A 25259-nucleotide genomic window follows, 5' to 3' on the forward strand; every position below is an offset into this window, starting at 1 on the left:
TTATTAACAATTAGCATAGATCTATCTTAACTCTCTATAAAGAGATATATAAATAATATTATAATAACCAACATAGATCTATCTTAACTCTCGAGTAAGAGGAGCCAACCTTTCTTCAGGTTACTCAAAAAGAGGTTTGCATACTGCTAGTGGATCTTTGCTAAATATTTAAATGTCTCTAGAAGTGCAAACCTTTACTCAAATTTTATACTCAATTTTTTTTTTGAATAAATTTACATATTAGTGGATCCTGAATTAAGATGGATCAATACTCATTATTTAAATTTATTTTAATATAATATGCATAAATTAAAAAAAATAAATAAATTATAATATAACTAATTAAATTGAATTTTTTTTTTTTAAGTACTATTACTTTTTGTTACTTTTTAAATTGAGCATAAGCATGTGTATTTTCAACAATGTATTTAACATCTGCATAAATTAAAAACTCTTTTCTTCCTTTAAATTTAACACTCAATAAATAAATATAACTAAAATATCATTTATGTTTTCTAATTTTACAAATTAGAAATTAAAAACTGCTTTAAAATATAATTAACTAACTATTATCCCTAACATTCATTACTTACTAGTGCTTTGTATTCATTCCCTTTTATTACTTCACATTTATTCCTTGAAATTGCTCGAGAGTTATTAATTGTTCCATGAGGAAGAGTGCAAGATGTAATGATACACCTTTTCCAACAAAGAGGATACCAATACATAGAGACTTCGGTCAAACATTCCAATATGAGAAGAATATTGTAAAGCCCCTGGGAATGACTAATTAGATATCCACTTCACTGTGAAAAAGAAGATGATGATTACTCCATTAATTAGATATCCACTTCACTGTGAAAAAGAAGAAGATGATGATTACTCCAATAGAAATAGACATCACGGGAAGAAATCAGGGGAAGAATATTGTAAAGCCCCTAGGAATGACTAATTAGATATCCACTTCACTATGAAAAAGAAGAAGACGATGATTACTCCATTAAAAATTGACATCAAGCTACACCGTCAATGTCAACATCGTAGGAAGAAATCACTTTTATCTAATTCTCTCACAAGGTAAGTTTCTGAAATTCTGCATCTCCTTGGACAATCTTAAAACACATATTTTTTCACATTGCTCTTCTATATGGCTCTAGTTGGTGAAACATGATTCATTATTAATAATTCGTGTATTGACTTGATATAAAATAAATTAATTAATTAAATATGGTCTAAATAAATTAAATATATTAAAAAATTTAAATAGTTTAATAAATAAATTTAAATAAAATATATTAAAAAAATTTAAATGATTTATACAAATAAATAAATTTAAATAAATATTATAACTAAAAAAATATGTTATTATTATTTATTTTGAAATTCATTATCTAATTATTAATTTAAAAATTAAAAATTATCAAATTAAAAATAATATAATATAATATATGAATGACTATATTTATTGTTTTGTAAATTTTTATTAATAAAAATAAATATTAAAAAAGTCAGGTGTAAAAATAAATATTAGAGAAGTTAAGTGTAAAAATAAATTACTAGACATAAATATTTAGATTTGATAGGTGTACTCTTTATTAAATATCATGGCATTTGATTTGGTAGGTTATACAATGACAATTCATTTTCATAAATATTTAGATTTGATAAATGCACTATTATGATACTTAATTGCAAATAATTTTCTTTTAGATTTTTTATTTTTTAAATATTTTTTCTTTTACAATTCAATTTTAAACACCATAAAATTACTCATTTTATATGAATCAATTAAAAAATAAAAATTCAAATATATATATATATATATATATATATATATATTTAAATATTTAATAAATAGAAATTTCAAAATTAATTAAGAATCAAACATTTTCAACTAAAACAATATAAGAGAGAAATATAATAATTTAATCTCTAATGAATACAATAATTATCATTATACTGTCTAAAGTAATCAATGGTCTTCTGGACCATAAACAACTGCACATGGATGGCTACCACCGTGCAAACCCTAAGTAACATGGACTTTTTTCTCCGGCCTTGCGTTTCGTTTGAAGTGCTCGACAATGATTGCTATTTATTCTTATTGTTGGGCCACTCACTATGTTGCTCTGATCATTATGGAGTGCTCACCAGGAGAGACGGCACAACTTTGATGATGTGCATTTACTATACGAGCGACTCCCTTTCTGGAGAGATTTAGGGCTCCGAGCTCATCATCGTCTGTAACCTTCCGCTATAAAACAATACGCAATTGTCCTCAATTATATCCACCAGAGTGGGCATGTTCTTCCGAAGGATGCTTGTCTGCATATATAAATATAATACTGATCTGTCACGACGATATGGGTCTCAAGTATTTGTCCAACGTAACCGGCAACGATTCTGTATATATAGAAACATATACACAATTTGTATACATCTATATCGATTTCTATGTACATATTGAATGCAGGGAAGAGTTGCCGTTTACGTTAGACAAAATATCTGAGATCCGAATATGAAACGAGAGACAGGAAGAAGAGCACACTATTATCCAGATCGTGTGCGTCTGAGAAACAGGTAACAAACGATTTTATTCATTTGCCAATGTTAGGGTTTCGAATTTTGAGATAATCAAAGTATTGGATTATTGTTTTTCTGATATTTGTACATGCAAATGGTTTTAATATAACTAGGACTTTTTAATATAATTAAGACTTTTAGAAATCAATTCTAAATATTAAAATTCTAGAGGCTAGAATAGAATTAGTAAAGGTTTTAATATAACTAAGACTTTTTAATATAATTAAGACTTTTACAAATCAATTCTAAATATTAAAATTCTAGAGGCTAGAATAGAATTGGTAATGAGACTTATTTTCATATTAATTATATCTTTTTATAGCAGTATAACTTTGCTCCTGGGTAGAACCTACACAAAGATCTAGAATTTTTGGAACACCCCCTTTGAAGGAGCGTTTTCTAGAGACGGGATCCAATCGTTCGACCAATGCACGATATCAGATGGGTTCCGGTAGTTCTGATGAATTAAAGGGTGCAGGTGGGCATTACAGAGGATGTTGATTGAAGTTTTTTAAAGATGGGGATCTATATTTGGATGGCAGATTGTAGATTTTAGGATATTTTTAGAATTTACAATCACATATGAGTTCAGCATTTTAGATTTCCTTAATAGTGATACTAAAAAAGATTTCAAGTAGTTTTAGATTTAAGTTACAATTTTATAATTATTGTATAATAAGATTTTATTTTTTATATCAATAAAATGATATAAAAATAAATTTAAATATATTATAGGAATATAAAATTATTTATTTAATATTATATTAGTAAATAAAAAAATATTTATAATTAAAATATAATTAATATTAAATTTATAAAAAATAAAAATAAAATTTAAATATATTACATAAATAAAAAATTATTTGTCTAATACAGTACATTAATAAATATTTATAATTAAAATATAATTAATATAAAATTAATAATCCAAATAATTACTCTATCCTAATTTTCAATAAAAATTAATAACATGTTTTATCCAACTAAGCATTACAATTTAAACGCGTCTATCACATGTGTATATTTTTTACTACACAATTCTCCTTGTGGGCTAGCATTACGATGTAAATGTTTCATCACATGGTTGTAATGTCTTAGTACACAAATATGATTTTATTTGTGTTGTTTACAGTTTATTTTATAAGAATTACAAGATTTATTTTATCATTTTCACATTCTTTATTTCCATGTTTTTTTATTTATTGTGTTATTTTAATTTTATCATTTTCAGATTCTTTATTTCTATTATTATTTTTTATTTATCGTGTTATTATTTATTTTCTTTTAGAACTTATTTAATATAATTGTTTTTATTTATCGTGTTATTATTTATTTTCTTTTAGAACTTATTTAATATAATTGTATTTTTATTGATAATTCATACATATGTGATGTAATGTTATATAGGTGTGAGAGAATTTGGTTTTATATAAAAAAATTAATTAAGTTTATTTTAAGTGAATAAAATTTCATTTTCTCATTAAAATTTTGTAACAATTTTAGTGTCACTTTTTTACCAATTTTCCAATGGCTAGTTGTTCATTTTACAATTTTTTTTTCAATTTTCTATATTTTAAATTATATGGTATCAATCAATTATTATATTGAGATGTAATAATTATTTTTATTTACAAAATTTTTGTATTTATATTTTTCTTTTTTTAATAAATTGAAATAGGATAATATTTTTCTTTTAAATATAACAAATTTGTTTTCATTAGCATTCTCAAAATAATTACATGATAAGAATTTTTCATTTTAATTCTAGATCTTTTAATCCATACATTTTCTTAATTTGTTTTAACACTTTTCCAAAAACCATTGAAGAGTAGTTTTTTCAATTTTCAATTTATCATGCATATAATAGAGAGCCTTTACACTTCTTATTATTTGTTTATTCAAACATAAAAGTTCAATTATAAGTGTTAACCTTAAATTTATAAGTGTAGAGAAAGATCAAATACCTTAATGTATACACTTTTTTTAGAATGCAAAACTTGAATTTATTTTGTATATATATATACACACCATGTGTAAGCTCTATGTCGAACATGGAAGGAAATATAAGTCTACATATTAAGCAATACACTAATAAAATGATAAAATGTTTTACCATATATATTTTTTATTTGCTATATTGCATTTTTTTTCTTACACTACCATTTGAAGTATTTTATTTATGACACATATTATACACATTTGTTTTTTGTTATTAGTGTATTTTTAAATATATTCCCTCTTCATATCGGAAGGTAGAAAACATCTCTATATATCTGTATATTAATAATGATTTTTTGTTATTATTATTTTTAAATGCCACATATCAATTCCATATGAAGGATTGAATAAATTACACAAGTTCTTCACAATGAAAAATGAAAATATAAAAACAATTTTTTTTTTTGAAATTAGGCACTTTGGATTATGCCAAATGAGAATTACATAGACCAATTTTTTTTTGTTATTGATCTACCCGAAGGGAGACCATACTAGTAACATAAGTTTAGAGTCTTGAAGTTTCTAAAACCTCATCTAACTAGAGTATCTTGTAAATAAAAACTTATAGAAATAGGTTGAATGTGCCACACTTTGACATACATCGACATGAGAAGACAAAAAAGACTACCAGTGATGTAAAAAGAAAATCAATTGAGCCATAACAATTGTTTGACATTTTTCTCTAGGCATTCGTATTGGCTGGTCACTACCCTCATTCATGGAGGAGGAGATGTTGGCTGATCTCATGGATAAAATGGCCAACTTGCGGTCTATATACTGTTAATTTTTTCCTTAAGCATTGCTAATATGATAGAATTATCTTATTGAGTCCTCATGTGCCTTTTTATGCCACTTACAATATTCAGATGACATTTAAACTTGCAATGCGAGAACATGCAATGTTCCAAGTATAGTGGGAGCCACAACCCCCTTTCATCTAAGCTAGTCTCATATCAAGGCAAGGGAGGAACACTCACTCATAGGCACCCTCCTTGGGGATAAGGTCCTTCATAGCCATATCTTGCTAGTGAGTTCAAATGGATTCTAGAAAGTTGCTACTCTAATCCAAGTCAAGAGGATGAGCTATTATGCTATAAGATCAAAATTAACTAGCTTATAAGATCAAAATTAACTAGCTTGTCAACCAATTTGTTGCCTTCTCTGTAGACATGAGGGAGAAAGGGAGCTGTGATTTAATTATGCTTATGTAATATACCCAACCAACCTACGTAGCATATCTAATTAACATAAAGTAAATTATTAACATACTTCTAATTGATTCATGTCAAGAACCTGTTAGGGTTTTGGAAATAGTTTTGAACTACCAATTATCGGTTATGAATAAAAAATTCGTTGTGGAATGACCAAAAATTACCACACGGCAATGATAGTCAGTAAAAAAAAAAGAGGTGGCGTAAAGAGCGTGTGTTTAGTTGTTAGGACATATTAGGTTTTCATTTTACATGAGCACAAATCCTTAATAAAAAGAGAAAAACGTTAGAAATCCATGGTTGGAAAGAGGAAGAAGATGCTGAAAATTTAAGAGAGAGTAGTATGGATTTTGTGATATATTTACTCCACGTGCACATGTTGCATTCATCCAGAATATAAATGGTTTAATGATGTCAGTTGTGGCCAATGTGGTAATCTAAAAGTGACCATCGATTGCGTGGAGTTGTAGTGTAAATGTGGAGAAAGGACAACGATGTAACAAAGATGATATGGAGGCATTGCCAGCTGCATGTTCAAGTTGCATGTTCATATGGCGGCACTGCCAGCTGCATGTTCAAGCTGCATGTTCCAACCCGCATTTTCGAGGAAAAGAAGTTACATTTAGTAAGCAAAAGCTGGCATTCGAAGGCCTTTCCCATGACATATGCTAAAAAAATCTATTGGATAATATTAGAACAAAACATGTATTTGTGTATTTGTGTGTACAATAGAGTTTTTAAATAGCTATATCTTGGAAAAGATGTTTTTGGAAAAAGGGACTTGTATTTGCATGCATAATAGTAATAATAATACTAGCATTTGCACCAGATGTTGCAAAGGAAACGCCGTAAGGCATAAAGTGTGGAAGAATAACGACATGTGAATAGAAATTGTTGAAAACAAGGGTGGATGACAACGAGATATAGTTGCAATTATTAGCTGTGTATTCTGAATATAGTTTTTTTGTAAATAATAGTAGTGTCATGCAGAGATTATCCATTATCTATGGAGTAGTTGTTGTTTATGTGAACATGTTTTGATTTTTTTTTGAGACAAAATATTGTAATTTTTGAGACATGTGAAGATATGATATTTTTCTTCACGGATGTAATTTTTCCATATGCGACCTAGTCATGGCATTGCTTTTTGATATATGGGGGAATTGAGGATTAATCATAATTTGATCTTCAGTGATGATTTTTTAAGATTCTATAGAGAAATACTATTAGATTTTAATGGAAGAGGTTAAAAAAGCAATATGACATTGTGAACAACATCATGGTTGTCATTCCATATTTGAAAATGTATCAAAACTTGTTGGAGTCAAGAATTAAAAGTTTTATGCAATTTTGTTTATGTGCATCCTATATTTTTTATCATATGTTATGTTTTTCTTTATTGAATAATTGAAATATAATTGGACCAATAATTGAAATATAATTTGAATTCAATTATAAAATTTCAAACCCAATAATTAAAATATAATTAGACTTCAATTACACTCAAGAAAACACTATGTTAGGACTCAACCTACACAAATTAGCTACCTCCATTGTGTAAATTTGAATTTTACTCAAATGAGGTAGGATCAAAACTCAAATATGTAACAAAGCATCAGAAATCATAATCAACGAAATGACATGGAAAACCCAAAAAAATATAATCTAATCTATAATCACTCAGGTATGGTGGTAGGTAGCTTAATCGCTACACAACTTAATCTTCTTGAAAACTTAGTATAAAGACCTAGTAATGTGTTGTGTGAACTTTTGTGCAAATTGGCCATCAAAAATTTCATGAACATTGAAAACAAACATAGGTAAATAAAAAAATAGGTTGCAAAAGCCCTATTTAAGTGTGTGTATTGTTACCAATGTTTCTACACCACACACTTTTAGAAACATATTTATGAAATTATATTGAATTGGCAAACCAAAAGTATATTGTAGAACATCTTACATTGTTGCTTCCTACAATTGTTCAACCATGAGGTCTCAAATTGAGATATGAATATATCATTCAACTATTATGGATGGTTCTGACCAGTGATTATGTATCAATAATCCATTAAGAATGCAAGCATAGAGCATTAATACAAACAATTAGCGCAACCACATGCCAAACAGAAATATATTTCATAGTTTATGTAAAATTATTTGTATGAAAATAAAAAAGAAATAAATCCAAGTCACACAGGCTTAAATTTAGAAATTTATATAAAAATTTAACATAAGAGATTATAATTAATAATTTATAACAAAATTTAATATATAGATATTATAATTGTATTATATTTTTTTACATTATTCAAGAACTTACTAATAATTATAATAATATAAAATTTTCTCAAAATTACAATCATTGAATCTTATATTCTTTACATAAAATTTATAAAATTACTAACAAATACAATTCTGACAATATACTTTCCTAATAATTTTTTTTTTTTTTTTCCATTTTTCAAGTATTCTACATATCATCTATTAATCATAATAATATCTATGTGTCTGAAAATCAAAATCACAATCTTTCAATTTCATATTTGTTCCCAAGAATTTATAATTTATAATATTATTAGTAAATAAGATTGTGGCCATGTACTATTCTTGTATGGAAGTTGGCGTATTGAAAGCAGGTAATAAGAATAAGAAAGCTACAGATTAAACTTAAATTAAACTGTGTAAACATGGTTACGATCATAAAATTAATGTTTTGAAGTCAATTTTAAAATGGTCACATTATTATCTAAGTTGAAATTGCAACAAAATGGTCAAATTATTATCGAAGTTGAAATTATATGTTCTACTTTATTTTCCATTCTCGAATGAATTCTCCAACTATTGATATTTTTCCTCAAAACTAAATAATATATTGAGTAGTGACACCAAAATGCAGTACATATAGATAAGTAAGAGATAAATATGTATTAATATTTATTTAGGAAGAAAAGCGCTATAAAAATAATATAAAACCCTAACCATTATATATATATATATAGAGGTAAGCAAGAAAAAATATGCATTCTTATTTATAGGAAGAAAAATCATTTCTTTATTACTGTTAATACATTACACCTAACAAACTCTAAAACCTAATATAAAAACATAGATATATTTATATGGAAAGGAACATAAATCATTTCCCTATTGCGGTTAACAATATCCAAATAATGTTATTTAAAATTCTAAAATAATCTCCAAATAGTGTTATTTAAAATTCTATAGGCCTATGATAGAACAAGGTCACTCTCACCACTTTTTTTTTATTTTAACATAGTACACAATGGTAGTTATAGTATCATGCTATTGTATATAGATGCCATGTTTTTTCAAGCACATAACATGTAGGATTAAAAAACAATTAGCTAATCATTTGCAATGAATATGAGAATAACAAAAGATAGGAAAAATATTGAATTAACATTGTCTACAATGGTGAGTACATAAAGAAGGTATTGGAAAGATTTAAAACATAGGATGCAATGCTAGTTAGTACATGTTTCGAAAGCTATTTCAGATTGAATAAGGAGATGTGTGCAAGACATAAGAGGAGATACACTCCATGTCCAAATTTCTACACATTTACATGTTGATCTATAAGGTGTGCACAAGGTAAGATATTTCACATGAGTTGAACAGTCCATGTAAAGAGAATTAGTAGACAATAAAGTGGAGTCTCATGTATTTGAGAGATATGAATACTTGACTTTATCTTCTTGAGTTTCAAATATTTTTTTGTATATGAGTATTTAGACATGGTATGCAATATATAGTATCGTAAGATAAGGATGTGGTTTTACTAGAAATTACAAAAGGAAATAAATAAATTTCTGCATGAGTTAGGAAATAAGAAATAAAATGGTAGGTTGTATAGTGACAATGAGAGTTCAATTTATCTTGTAAGTAAATGAGCCTTCCATTATAAAAAAAAAAAATGAAAAAGATACATACTACCTAAAATATTGTAGACATGTTAACAAAGGGAGTAACTTCGGGGCAATTGTTGCCATTCCCTCCAACCATGATGGCCAAGATGGAAAAATTTCTAGGTCCAAATTTGAAGCATAGTATATTAGGTGCACTGTCTATGGAATTGCTTTTATTAGTGTTCAATAGGATAAGATATTTTTGGTTGTGAAACTTGATTATCCTACCTTTTTCTCAAACTTAAAGAGTAAAGGATAACTATCCCAAGTCAATTAAAAAGAAATCTTATGTTAAATCTATTTGTGTAAACAATTAGTGTTGTTAAATTAAATGTATTTTTTATTAAATAAGTGGTATTTATAAAACTTCATGTAATTAAACCTTTAAAAATCATATTTCATTATGAAAGAGTCATTAGAAAAACAAAAAACATAATTATTAATATGGATTGGAAGAAACTCACGAGAAATCATGTTATTGCAAAAGTGATTAATGACTTCATAATCTTTACAAATCGAAATGATAAAAAAAGCACATACGAAGACCGGGTAGCATAACAAAAATGTGAGCTTCACTAATATGTAAGCTCTAGTCATTCCATTCAAATTGCACTGATTATACGAGAAAAGTGTGACTCGGCCTAACTCGTTCAAAAACATAAATAAACATGATTCAAATTAAAACAATTAAAAATATTTTCTTAAGAAGTATAAGATATTTAGACCATTAATTCCACCATAAGAGTTCAAATTCCATTGTTAGTTTCGAAATTTACCTTGAAAAAATATAAAGTTTATGATCCAAAAGCTGTATGATTGGAATTCTATATGATCGGAATCGTATACTACTATCATAATGGAACATATTGATTGTCACAATTACATGGAGATAGACGAGGCATACTTGCAAATTATATTATATGAAGTCTCAGCTACCCTGAATAATTACATTTCAATAATAACATTAATATTTTAAGGATGAATCTTTGTGAAACCTAGTGTTTTTTTCCCTTCCAGCTTTACCAGGATGCTCTATCTCAAAGGATTCCTCTCATCAAAGCAAATTTTGAGTCAAAGCAAAAGGCAATTTAGCAAAAGTCAAAAACGTTTGAATCCCAAGATAACTCCACCTTACCACTCAGTGATAGCACTTACCATCTTATTGCTCAGTGCCATTCCTTACCACTGCTTGGGAGTTTCATTCGTTCGATTGGCTCTCCATTTGAGACTAAGAATGAGATACATATGGTAGGAAGACGAGGCTAGGGAGGGGACTTTAACATTTCCAAATAAAATTCATACGCCAATCAAAAGAAAAAGTGGAAACAGTTCCAACAGTATTAACTTTGCTAAGGATAATCAAAAGGCAATAGAGACATAATTTACCTTGCAAAAATATAAAGTTTATGATCCAAACGCTGTATGATTGGATTTCTATATGATCGGAATGCATTGCATTGACATAAGAAAACTTCTGCATGGACTGTTGCAGACCCTAAAGGAGGGAAATTCAAGCATATGAAATCCACACCATGGGAATGGTGGATATACTTCATGAATTTCTTCATAGAGGAACTGGTTGTGTGACCTGACAACATTACAACAACAACATTGCCATATTACTTTTCATCTTCAAACTTGCTTGTACATGTGGTCAGTCCAAACTATAGGAAGTAATTGGTTTGGAGTATTCAAATTTGTTGCCTTAAGTACATAATCTCTTCCCAAATGTTATTTTCAAATGGGATTTTTTTAAAGAACTCTAGTATCATTAAAAAATTATTTGATGATATGACTTCTTCAGTTCATTTCATGAAAATTTCTTTTCTGTAGCTATTCCCTTACCCTTTTCATGTCTGGGCAATGCTTATGGTCACATGCTTAAAACCGTAGACCATTAATTCCACCATAAGAGTTCAAATTCCATTGTTAGTTTCGGAATTTACCTTGGAAAAATATAATGCTTATGATCCAAACGCTGTATGATTGGAATTCTATACGATCGGAATCGTATACTACTATCATAATGGAACATATTGATCATCACAATTAGATGGATCACATCCTTGAATGAAAAGCCTTTGAAGATGAAGGCACTCCAATGCCCACTGCTCCATGCAAGGGCAGTAACAAAAAGAGAGTAGTGTCCTCCCATATATTGCAGTTTCAATATACGAAGGTCATCAAGATGTTTACTGCCAGGAAAAATGCACTGCTGATCTACTGGAATCCACTGAATGAGCTCCAAGTAATCAACAAACCACATATTAACCTTGTGAGTCCATCAGTGTCGGATGTTTTGGGCACTGTATTCAACAAGAGGAGAGGAAACAGTTCCAACAGTATTAACTTTGCTAAGGATAATCAAAAGGCAATAGAGACATAATTTACCTTGCAAAAATATAAAGTTTATGATCCAAACGCTGTATGATTGGATTTCTATATGATCGGAATGCATTGCATTGACATAAGAAAACCTCTGCATGGACTGTTGCAGACCCTAAAGGAGGGAAATTCAAGCATATGAAATCCACACCATGGGAATGGCGGATATACTTCATGAATTTCTTCATAGAGGAACTGGTTGTGTGACCTGTCAACATTACAACAACAACATTGCCATATTACTTTTCATCTTCAAACTTGCTTGTACATGTGGTCAGTCCAAACTATAGGAAGTAATTGGTTTGGAGTATTCAAATTTGTTGCCTTAAGTACAGAATCTCTTCCTAAATGTTATTTTCAAATGGGATTTTTTTAAAGAACTCTAGTATCATTAAAAAATTATTTGATGATACGACTTCTTCAGTTCATTTCATGAAAATTTCTTTTCTATAGCTATTCCCTTACCCTTTTCATGTCTGGGCAATGCTTATGGTCACATGCTTAAAACCGTAGACCATTAATTCCACCATAAGAGTTCAAATTCCATTGTTAGTTTCAGAATTTACCTTGGAAAAATATAATGTTTATGATCCAAACGCTGTATGATTGGAATTCTATATGATCGGAATCGTATACTACTATCATAATGGAACATATTGATCGTCACAATTAGATGGATCACATCCTTGAATGAAAAGCCTTTGAAGATGAAGGCACTCCAATGCCCACTGCTCCATGCAAGGGCAGTAACAAAAAGAGAGTAGTGTCCTCCCATATATTGCAGTTTCAATATACGAAGGTCATCAAGATGTTTACTGCCAAGAAAAATGCACTGCTGATCTACTGGAATCCACTGAATGAGGTCCAAGTAATCAACAGACCACATATTAACCTTGTGAGTCCATCAGTGTCGGATGTTTTGGGCACTGTATTCAATAAGAGGAGAGGATATGTGAGCTGTGCCATCTACAAATGGTAAGGAAAATTTCATCTTCGGGGAACCATCTAGCATGAGATCTAGGGCAGATATTTTTGCCCATTTTGCAAGTGAAGAGCATCCATTTCCACTTTCATCTAATATCCTAATCACTGGCGTCTGGTTGTTTACACATATCATACACGATGAGGTGAGAGTCGAGACCAAGTATAACTTCTCCCTCTAGGGCCAGTGAAGTCATTCCCATGAGGTTTTAGGAGAACCTATTCTCGTCATGGACCAAATTGGTATTCTAATCTATGCTAACCCTATATCATGAGGCTCTTTCCTTCAGACTCAAGTATTGGGAGTCTCTACTTATAGCTCCCATGCTCCTCCCAAGTCACCTGTCCAAGGCCTCTCAACCCTGGGTTCTCTCCAAACAACATCTTCAAATAATGCATTAGTACCTACTTAGGTACCAACATGTGGCAACAAATACTTATTCCTCCTTGCTCTCTACCTCCTCATCTCACATCTAATACTTACACTTTATTTTCTTTCTTTCCTTGATGTATTACTTTTATTTCATGTATTTCTTTTATTACACTAGGATGTTCCTAAAACTTAGTATCATTGTTTTACTTCCTAATCCCATTGAACTATCTTTCTGATCATATGCTAGACAATAAAATTATCTTATCTCATCTTAAAGAGAGTTCTAGATTGATGGTAAACACTACTAAGGAAATATTGATCCTTACTATACACAATTGATCACCCATTGACCTATCTTTTTGGTCAATTTTTGGACATTTGTAAAATTCTCTTATCTTAAAGAGAGCTCTAGATGATAAAAGTTACTGAAGAAATGTTGACCCTTAGGATACACAATTGACCTCAATAAGAAATAATAATTTATTTAAAAAATCCTAACATGACGAACTTGAAGGTAATTTCTGTCACAAAAATCATCCCATTTTAAGTACTATTGCAGGCATGACTGAATAGCAAAACCCTAATATGGATATCAATCACTGCAATAGTAACATACCTCAGTTTTCCTACATAAGCATTGGTTCCTTGGGACAGATCATCAGCGTCAAGAGAGATTGTGTATTCAGTACTAGTTGGATTCGTGAACCTCCTTGGAGCCAATAGAAATTTCCCATTTTCCATGAACGCTGCAAATCAAGTTGTGGATGAGCTTGATAATGAGATCAGTAAAAAATATAAAGAGGTAGAGGAAAAGATAAAATAACATGAAACATATAACAAATAAGATTGCAAAAGCTACAGAAAAACATGGCATGCAAATTGAATGGAAAATGAACAATACAACTCTACTCAATTAGCATAATTAGAGGACTATAAAACTAGATGATATTGCTCAGAGAATTTCTTAAACATGGCCAAAAATGAGACATGTGGGAGCAATTTAAGATTTAGTCTGCAAATTAGAAGGGTTACAGTGTTCAAAAAGGTGTCTACTGATTCTGATTTTGAAAATTACACATTTTGCTTTCAGTGGTCAAACATCTTTCATTTATGTCATCAATCCTCTTCCTTCGATGGAGGTTGATTTCAATAGAATGTTCACATGAATTGAATCTACCTTGCCTTTCCAAGACTCCACTAAGTTTCTTAGTAAATTATAAATTACAATAGGTCACATACATAAAACTGAAGCAACAATTTCTTATTAAAATAAGTAAATTGTATCGAACATGAAAAACTAATTCCAAAAATTAAATTAACACAATTTTCAATGCATGAGACATTCTTGTATCATATCAAGTCAATTATTGCATCTTACCAATAATCATTAGAAGTATAGTTGTCTTAAATTAAAGGGGCTTTTTAATCTAATTGCCCTCTTGGCTTCAAATATTTACTTCAAAGAAAATGGCAACCCCTTTGGTTTGAATCTGGACATTTGAATTTGTGGTGGCTGCAGAGTCTTCATTTATGGCCACATTTCAGTAAATGTTTCCACCTTGAGAGTAATCTAAAATTTCACTGGAACTTGAAGTGTAATATGTCAATGGTTGTTGGATGTTCAAGGTACAGTCTGTAGATGTTTGAATTAACTAAAATATTACACAATTACCGCAGTAGATGGTTCAGAATTCCATGCCTTTTCTTGGTATTGGAATCACGAATATATTTACTTCAAAGAAAATGGCAACCCCTTTGGTTTGAATCTGGACATTTGAATTTGTGGTGGTTGCAGAGTCTTCATTTATGGCCACATTTCAGTAAATGTTGCCACCTTTAGAGTAATCTAAAATTTCACTGGAACTTGAAGTGTAATATGTCAATGGTTGCTGGATGTTCAAGGTACAGTCTGTAGATGTTTGAATTAACTAAAATATTACACAATTACCGCAGTAGATGGTTCAGAATTCCATACCTTTTCTTGGTATTGGAATCACTAATGCTTATTTAGCAACTTAAACATTTTTTTATTACAAGAGTCATCTGTCATGATTGCATTTATAAAAATTAGTTAAAAATGGAACTCTTATTATCATATTATGTTTATTATTGTGCTTATGAAGTATTATGTCCATTGACTTGAAAGAGTTAAACAAAGAATTTAATCCCCTCACTTCGATAAGGACTGAAGTGCTTTGTATGGTCGAAATAGGAATTTGTACTTAAATAAAGTATTTGCAAAAATGACTAACCAAATGTAAAAAAAAACTAAAATCACCAATAAAAGCCAAACAAATCATGAGCATCCATTCAATTAATTTTTCAACAATCTGTGCCCCCGCACCGCACCTCACCCCTTGATCAAATGAAATATAGCAAAAAAAGATCACAAATGCATAATCCAATCAATTTGGTACAAAATGTATCTCTTCAAATGTAGCTTCCATGGATTCCTAACTTATTCAAACGCTGTACAAAATATAACAAAATATAACTGGAGCTCAGACAACCAAAAGCTTTTTGGTCAGAACAATTTACTTCAAGGTGAATCTCAGCTAACTGTACACAGTCCGTACAGCCCACGTTTCGTGTTCACAAGGAAGTATAAAGAAAAGAAGTCAATAATGGACAATATAAGGTCAACAACTCTTGTTAATAAACACCAACTACAATGTGAGTATTGACAGAATAATAGAAAACCAATACTGTACTTAGTGAAAAATAAACATATAGAACAGGTTATTTTCAGGCTCTCACTCAATGTGTTAAAAGGCACAAATGCAAATTACATACTGCTCCAAAGATCAAGTCAAACGAAATATCCAATGAAATTGCACAGATCTTCAAACTTAAAATAGGTTTTCATCAAAAAGAGAATAAACAATAAAGTAGGTTTTCATCAAAAAGAGAATAAACAATAAAGTTTGTAGCCTTTCAGCTTCAAACTTATCAAGCATCATGGTTGATGACAGATTCGAAATTCAAATTAGTGATGGATGCATACTTGGTGTAAGCCCGAGATACAAGTAATATGTGGATGTTTCTTGGCCGCTTTTAATGAAACACTGCATCGGAGGGTCACGTGCACCAGGCTGCAGCAAGAAATATTGACAGGCAAAAACCCTCATTGTCAGTATGATTTCATTTATGACACAAACTTTAAGCAATAGAAAACAAACCTGATATCCTCTCATCTAATTTCATTAGAAATTTGAATGCATCCAAGATGGACTCCTTTCCATATGACATAGTTAATAGCCCAAAGGTGAATTTCCAAGGTAAATTTCCAAGGTGAATGGAAACAGAAAAACAATAAGACTGGTCTCATAATATTTCAGACACAAAATTCAGATGAAATCAGTGTGCAGAGAGCAGTTAGGGCTAGAGAAGTACCTTTGGTAAAAGCTGGCAATGGTGTTGTGACCTTGGAAAATGGCGTGATTCCAAGAAAACGTTTAGTTGTATATGAAGGACGCCGAGAAGCGTTTAAGACTGGAGAACTTTGGCATCAACGTTCAAAATTTGCTGCAAATGAATCCTCGGTGCTCAGCTTCGTCTGCTGAGAACGCAAGCAGCGCGGAATAGTTAATAGACCAAAGGTGAACCAAAACCAAAGGAAGAATAAATACATTTCACCTTTTGAAAGGTCTCGGGATCAGTAACTAGGCTTATGTTACCAGAACTACTTATCTTCACATTTAATTCAGAAGCTACTTGACAAAGGGAGAAGCCTGCAGCCTTAAAATCATATCTTTTACATGTATGGATTGAACAATCTCTTGCAGTGATCTCAATGAACTCACTTCCCCTGCATGTACAACAATGAATTTAATCATTCGTTGATAATACAGGCAACTTATTAATAAGAATCCACGTGACCATATATATCTTGTTCTTATAGGCTTTGGAGAAAGCTGTCTGAGGATGAAAATGAGCGATAGGTTCACCTGAAATGTCGGAACATAAATCCTCCCGAAGTTTTCTCCAAAACTTATATGAACAATATGAACTGCAGATATGTACACTCCCTAATCATATATATCTTTTCAACAGATGGAAATGTTCCTGATTCCAATTTACATGTAAGAATAAAAATGGGCAGACAAAGGTCAGCTCAGAGCTGGATCTTTCAGACACACCTTACCATAGTTGTCACTTAGATAAACACATCCTCGGGATTGTCAAATGCAAAATTGTCATTTTTTAATTCATTTAGCATCGCTTGTATATCAATGACTGTTTCCCCTTTTCCTTCCTCAGCCTGCAAGAGACGACAAAACATCAGGTTTAGGCTGCAGTGGGAATAAGTGATAGAATGTGATCCATTATTAATAATTCTGTGGGATGTCACCGAAATCTATAAGCAAGAATACAGTGGTCTGAATCATTTGTCATGGCATATAGCAGTTTATCCATTACTAAAATGGACCAGAGCCTCAAGATGATTGGTAAGTGTGTGGGCTCTCTTAGCAACCGCACACCTGAGAAACTCATAAAAATGCTACATCTAGAGATCTAAGTATGATGCTATCAACAATTCCAGCAAAGCATATGCAGAGCTTACTACAAGTTGAAGTTAGGCTAAGATTAACTTCACCTCATCTACATTCCCAAATTTGCAGCAGGTTCAGTGACCCCTATCGTTAATACGTTCCCTTTCTACGGTGAGAAGACAAAAATGATATACATATTACAGACCTATCAATTCCTAGAAATCTTCTTGATTTCAGATTAAATTGAGTGTTGGGATGGCACTATAATTCATAATACAATACAAACATATCCAGATTATTGAAGCAATCTGTCAGATACTTCGAAGAGAACAGCTCAGCAGAAAAATTGCATATTCAAAAGCTACGAAGCCAACAGTCGGGACTCTGGAATGCTTCTGAAAAAAGTGCAATGCTGTTACTCAGAATCCAGTAGTCATGGCAATGAAAAAGTAACAAACAAATTTAAAAGACAGAAGGCATGCTCTGTTTGAGACAGACCACTTCCAAATAACTTGCCTTGCATCACCAGGGCCAACCTACTCCGCTCAGGGAAGGTCCTGATCAACCCTTTCATTAGGTGGGTTTGGATAATCTTACCTTCATTACTAAGGGAGAAGGATAGGTTATAACCTTTATCTGGGACATTTACAGCAAAAATATTCAAGTACTTCTATATCAAGCAGTCACGGATCAGGACTGGAATCTACCTCATGTATACATTTGATCAAGATCATCCAGTTGGTTAATCCGATTTTCACCTTTACTCTCTTTTCATTATGAAGAGGGTTCCCGGTAAAGAAATCCAACAGGGAATCTTGAATGGAAAGCTCAACTTCCCCGGTCTTGAGTTAAAAGACAGCCACAATTACTGCCCCAAGAGTATTCCAAGGATGCCTTGTGGATTTGATTTTGATTTTGAGATGGCAAAGTTCAGGGCTGAAATGTAATTCCATGCTTATTAGGCACCCAGATTGTCACCATGGCTTGAGAGGTCTGTGCCGGTTCCTTAAGAAAAACCAGGGAAATATTCTATTCAACTTGCAACACCAGTTTGCAAATACTAAACAATATACAGATTGCACACACAAACACAGCTACACTATCCTGCAAATGAAATATCAAGGTACACAGTCATCATTCTTCCCTCGACCTCTCGCTGACACAACTATATTTCAATGCCCTTAAACATGAGCAATACGCCACAGACTAACACCCAAATGGAAAATACGAGTTGATATTTCTTTGTAGACCATGTCTGTTGTGAGTTCCACAAATTTAGGAGTTACAAACAAAATAGGGTTCATTACATATATGTCACGATTCAGAAAAAATCTTACAACACTTACAAATCTTGAAGGCCCAACGTTCATAACTTCTTTAAAGTCATCCCGAGTAATGTTCCCCTTCATCTGGATATTAGAGCAACCAAACAAACGGTCAACTGAAAGGCATAGGCAACCAATGTATGCATCTATATATATGGGCAACCAATCTAATGAACCAATTACAGAAAGTTCTGAAAAGGTAAACTCATTCTGTAATCTCTAAATTGAATGAAAATAAGATAATAGGCATCTTTCTCTGAAAAAAAAAAGATAATAGGCATCTAATCCAATGATTCAGTTGCAGGGCCATAGATGCAATCACCAGATTGAATGAAAATAAGATAATGGATATCCAATCCGATGATGAAATTGCATACCCATAGATGTACTGACCAGCTTGAATCAAAATAAGAAAATCAGCATCTAGTCCAATGATTCAGTCACAGATTCACAGATGCAATCACCAGATTGAATTGCAGTGATCTCAATGAACTCACTTCCCCTGCATGTACAACAATGAATTTAATCATTCGTTGATAATACAGGCAACTTATTAATAAGAATCCACGTGACCATATATATCTTGTTCTTATAGGCTTTGGAGAAAGCTGTCTGAGGATGAAAATGAGCGATAGGTTCACCTGAAATGTCGGAACATAAATCCTCCCGAAGTTTTCTCCAAAACTTATATGAACAATATGAACTGCAGATATTTACACTCCCTAATCATATATATCTTTTCAACAGATGGAAATGTTCCTGATTCCAATTTACATGTAAGAATAAAAATGGGCAGACAAAGGTCAGCTCAGAGCTGGATCTTTCAGACACACCTTACCATAGTTGTCACTTAGATAAACACATCCTCGGGATTGTCAAATGCAAAATTGTCATTTTTTAATTCATTTAGCATCGCTTGTATATCAATGACTGTTTCCCCTTTTCCTTCCTCAGCCTGCAAGAGACGACAAAACATCAGGTTTAGGCTGCAGTGGGAATAAGTGATAGAATGTGATCCATTATTAATAATTCTGTGGGATGTCACCGAAATCTATAAGCAAGAATACAGTGGTCTGAATCATTTGTCATGGCATATAGCAGTTTATCCATTACTAAAATGGACCAGAGCCTCAAGATGATTGGTAAGTGTGTGGGCTCTCTTAGCAACCGCACACCTGAGAAACTCATAAAAATGCTACATCTAGAGATCTAAGTATGATGCTATCAACAATTCCAGCAAAGCATATGCAGAGCTTACTACAAGTTGAAGTTAGGCTAAGATTAACTTCACCTCATCTACATTCCCAAATTTGCAGCAGGTTCAGTGACCCCTATCGTTAATACGTTCCCTTTCTACGGTGAGAAGACAAAAATGATATACATATTACAGACCTATCAATTCCTAGAAATCTTCTTGATTTCAGATTAAATTGAGTGTTGGGATGGCACTATAATTCATAATACAATACAAACATATCCAGATTATTGAAGCAATCTGTCAGATACTTCGAAGAGAACAGCTCAGCAGAAAAATTGCATATTCAAAAGCTACAAAGCCAACAGTCGGGACTCTGGAATGCTTCTGAAAAAAGTGCAATGCTGTTACTCAGAATCCAGTAGTCATGGCAATGAAAAAGTAACAAACAAATTTAAAAGACAGAAGGCATGCTCTGTTTGAGACAGACCACTTCCAAATAACTTGCCTTGCATCACCAGGGCCAACCTACTCCGCTCAGGGAAGGTCCTGATCAACCCTTTCATTAGGTGGGTTTGGATAATCTTACCTTCATTACTAAGGGAGAAGGATAGGTTATAACCTTTATCTGGGACATTTACAGCAAAAATATTCAAGTACTTCTATATCAAGCAGTCACGGATCAGGACTGGAATCTACCTCATGTATACATTTGATCAAGATCATCCAGTTGGTTAATCCGATTTTCACCTTTACTCTCTTTTCATTATGAAGAGGGTTCCCGGTAAAGAAATCCAACAGGGAATCTTGAATGGAAAGCTCAACTTCCCCGGTCTTGAGTTAAAAGACAGACACAATTCCTGCCCCAAGAGTATTCCAAGGATGCCTTGTGGATTTGATTTTGATTTTGAGATGGCAAAGTTCAGGGCTGAAATGTAATTCCATGCTTATTAGGCACCCAGATTGTCACCATGGCTTGAGAGGTCTGTGCCGGTTCCTTAAGAAAAACCAGGGAAATAGTCTATTCAACTTACAACACCAGTTTGCAAATACTAAACAATATACAGATTGCACACACAAACACAGCTACACTATCCTGCAAATGAAATATCAAGGTACACAGTCATCATTCTTCCCTCGACCTCTCGCTGACACAACTATATTTCAATGCCCTTAAACATGAGCAATACGCCACAGACTAACACCCAAATGGAAAATACGAGTTGATATTTCTTTGTAGACCATGTCTGTTGTGAGTTCCACAAATTTAGGAGTTACAAACAAAATAGGGTTCATTACATATATGTCACGATTCAGAAAAAATCTTACAACACTTACAAATTTTGAAGGCCCAACGTTCATAACTTCTTTAAAGCCATCCCGAGTAATGTTCCCCTTCATCTGGATATTAGAGCAACCAAACAAACGGTCAACTGAAAGGCATAGGCAACCAATCTATGCATATATATATATATGGGCAACCAATCTAATGAACCAATTACAGAAAGTTCTGAAAAGGTAAACTCATTCTGTAATCTCTAAATTGAATGAAAATAAGATAATAGGCATCTTTCTCTGAAAAAAAAAAGATAATAGGCATCTAATCCAATGATTCAGTTGCAAGGCCATAGATGCAATCACCAGATTGAATGAAAATAAGATAATGGATATCCAATCCGATGATGAAATTGCATACCCATAGATGTACTGACCAGCTTGAATCAAAATAAGAAAATCAGCATCTAGTCCAATGATTCAGTCACAGATTCACAGATGCAATCACCAGATTGAATCGAGATAAGGTCGTGGCCATCTTATCCAATGATTCAATCGCAGACGGTACACCCACAGATTCAATCACTAGCTGGATTCAACATAAGACAATAAACTTCTACTATAATGTTTCTATTATTGGGCCGCAGATCGCCAGTTTGAATCAAGATAAGATGATGGCCATCCACTCCAAAGAATCAAAGCCAGACCCATGAATACAATCACCACTCGACTGGAAAATAAATGTGCATTTAGTCCAAGGATTCAATTACAGACACCCGAATGCAGTGACCAGTAGAATCAAAGTACGACAATGGGCATCTAGTCCAATGATTGATTACAGACCCATAAATGCAATAAGCAACTTGAATTAAAATAAGATAACAAGCAACAGTCCCGAGATTCAATTACAAACTACCAAAACTCACTCTGTGAACCTCTTCACGCTCTTAGAAACCTACCTCTACGGTATTATATTCCTTCTCGCGTTCACTCAAAGTGGCTCTGGCAACCATGGTTTCAAACTCTTTTCCAATTTTGGAAAGATCGGGAGCTGAAGAATTTCCATGGCTGCTGCAGCTTCCTCCACCGCTGCTGCTGCTACTGCTGCCCCCACAGCAGCCACCTCCACTGTTCGCTGCAAGGACCACCATTTTCAAACCCCGATGCCTCCCTGATATTCTTCCCTTTGCAAAGTTTGTGTAGTTTGGTAGCCATGGATGTGGCCCTTTACTCGTGTTGGAGGATAAAAATGCAATAGGAAGAGTGCAAACAGAAGCCATGACCATTCCTACACTGAGGAAAGATGTATGGGACGGACCGTGAAAACTAGTTTACTAAAAATTCGGAGCAGTGAGATCGCTCACAAGAAGAAAGACACGAAACCAAGAAGAAAGACACGTTTCATCACTGCGAAGACACGTTTCTGAGAGTTTACTGCGAAGAGTCTCATGGCCTGTCATTTCATGGCCGATTGCCAGATCCTCCCTCTCGGGTGGAAAAAATAATATTTTTGTATGAAAAATAGATTAAATCAACGGCAGAAAACACCCCAATCGTCTAACACATAAAATCAATGGCTCAGAATCGCACACTTCACATTTTAGGGATGTCTTTCTCAGAGGGAACGCCTTACGGCGTAAATATCTATTGTATTGGAAAAATTACTTCGTTACATGCATAAGTAAAAGTTGAGGGCCTAACTTTCTTTGAATATGTTTTATGTAATTATATGCACGAAAATCAAAGCTAAGATTCTAGTATCCTTTAAATGAAAATAGATGGTTAAAGTGGTTTTCCTTTGGAAATTAACGCGTGCTTGTGCGAGAAGGATCAAGTAATGTGGTATTTATTTTGACATGCTTTGATAATTATATGCTTATAATTAATGTATGAGAATTGTTGTTAGAGGAAGCATGTTGCAATATTTTATTTACATTTCATGTATGCACATGAATATATGTTGAAGGATTACTTTTAAAGACTGATTATTGGTTGATTAATGCTTGATCTAATCATGATATCAAAACTTGTTGGTGACATAAAGGGCAGGAAATGAGGATGACTTGTGTATATTTAACATTGTGTCAAGTAAAAAACTAATGGTCTATGCAAATGACTATGAATTGCACCATGGTCCACTCATGGGACAACTAGGCCACAAAGATGTAAAGATTGAAGATTTATGGGTAAAATATATCACGATGATTGTAATAGCTTTTATCTAGATATATTGTATTTAAATGATATTTCCTTGTAATATTTTATGACAATGGTCAAGGGACGGATTACCTTATAATAATTGAGTGAGGGGTGAACACCCTCACAAGAGTTTAATAATAAAATTAAATGTTTGTTTGTTTTCACTCTACAAGGTTTCCAGGGTATATTAGTGTTCAATGATGTGATGGATTATAGTGTCAAATTTATGATGATGATTCCTTGCATGATGTGATGTTTATAATATCAAATATGTAATTATCTAATCTAGTTAATGGAATCATGGAAATGACGCAAAATTATGTTAGAAAGTTTATGTTAATATGCTACAATATTGGTTGTTAATGGTTATGTAACTCACTATTCTTTACTAAAGTTACTTTATGTAATGATGAAGATTATATCTAATGGTTAATGAGGAATATAGAATACTAACTTGGATAGTTACCCGTTGGTAATTTGTGTAAAAAATTTCTAACTCCCTACATTTTCATGCGAGGTTACCAATGGATGTTACACCTTATTTCAAGTTGGTAGAATTTTGTTTTATCACTAAAATTTTGTAACAACTTTAGTTTCCACTTTTCTACCAATTTTCTAACTAGTAGTTCATTTTACAAATATTCTTTTTTAATTTTCCATATTTTAAATTATATGGTATATTATATTGAGATGTAATATTTACTTTTATTTACAATATTTTTGTATTTATATGTTTGTTTTTTTGAATAAATTTAAATATGATAATACTTTTATTTTAAATTTTACGAATATTCTTTTTCAATTTTCCATATTTTAAATTATATGGTGTCAACCAACTATTATATTGAGATGTAATATTTACCTTTATTTACAATATTTCTGTATTTATATGTTTCTTTTTTTAATAAATTGAAATAGGATAATGCTTTTATTTTAAATATAAAAAATGTGTTTTATTAGTATTATAAAGATAATTACACTATAAGTAGTTTGCATTGTAATTCTAGTTCTTTTAATCCATACATTTTCTTAACTCTTTCAATTTTTTTCCAAAAACTATTGAAGAGTAGTTTTTTCAATTTCCAATTTATTATGCATATAATGGAGGGTCTTTACACCATTCATTATTCATTTATTCAAACAAAAAGTTCAATTATAACTACAACCAACATAAATTAATGTTAGCCTCAGATCTATCAAGTGTAGAGAAAGATCGAATATCTTATCTTCAGGTGCAAACGTTTCTTAGAATGCAAAACTTGAATTTCTTTTATGTGTGTGTGTGTGTATGGAGAGCTAGGAACTCAAACATTTT

At 31.8% G+C, this 25259-nt stretch overlaps 1 protein-coding gene across 12 annotated transcripts; it reads right to left on the reverse strand.

Moving 5' to 3' along the window:
* Positions 1–17196: 17196 nt before the first annotated feature.
* On the reverse strand, positions 17197–23229 carry LOC149154619 (uncharacterized). 12 transcript variants are annotated; one of them, XR_016262717.1, is made up of 7 exons: positions 22705–23229; positions 21809–21871; positions 20109–20230; positions 19917–19978; positions 19669–19777; positions 19297–19359; positions 17630–17718 (listed from the first exon to the last, which is right to left on the reverse strand). XR_016262717.1 is itself a non-coding variant. In XM_089440211.1 (4 exons), the coding sequence occupies exons 1-3, from the start codon at positions 23029–23031 to the stop codon at positions 17614–17616; spliced, it is 495 nt and encodes a 164-aa protein (XP_089296337.1). In that variant the 5' UTR covers positions 23032–23229; the 3' UTR covers positions 17197–17466; positions 17602–17613. The 12 variants fall into 12 exon arrangements, 5 of the variants coding, with proteins under 5 accessions (XP_089296337.1, XP_089296336.1, XP_089296335.1 ...); XR_016262713.1 differs by having other exon boundaries at positions 19653–19777; XR_016262718.1 differs by lacking the exon at positions 19917–19978 and having other exon boundaries at positions 20114–20230.
* Between the last annotated feature and the right edge of the window lie 2030 nt (positions 23230–25259).

Source organism: Pinus tabuliformis, chromosome 9 (assembly GCF_031772625.1).
Source record: "Pinus tabuliformis cultivar Carrire ecotype Pingquan chromosome 9, CPIR1, whole genome shotgun sequence".
Taxonomy (NCBI): domain Eukaryota; kingdom Viridiplantae; phylum Streptophyta; class Pinopsida; order Pinales; family Pinaceae; genus Pinus; species Pinus tabuliformis.

Bases quoted from the DNA above. Each gene is read 5' to 3' on its own strand.
- LOC149154619 (XM_089440211.1), bottom strand. From the start codon at position 23,031: ATGGTCATGGCTTCTGTTTGCACTCTTCCTATTGCATTTTTATCCTCC. The intron at 19,360-22,704 runs GTAGGTTTCTAA...TCTAATATCCAG, and splicing joins AGGAATATAATACCGTAGAG to ATGAAGGGGAACATTACTCG. The intron at 17,719-19,296 runs GTAAGTGTTGTA...CGTCTCTTGCAG, and splicing joins ACGTTGGGCCTTCAAGATTT to GCTGAGGAAGGAAAAGGGGA.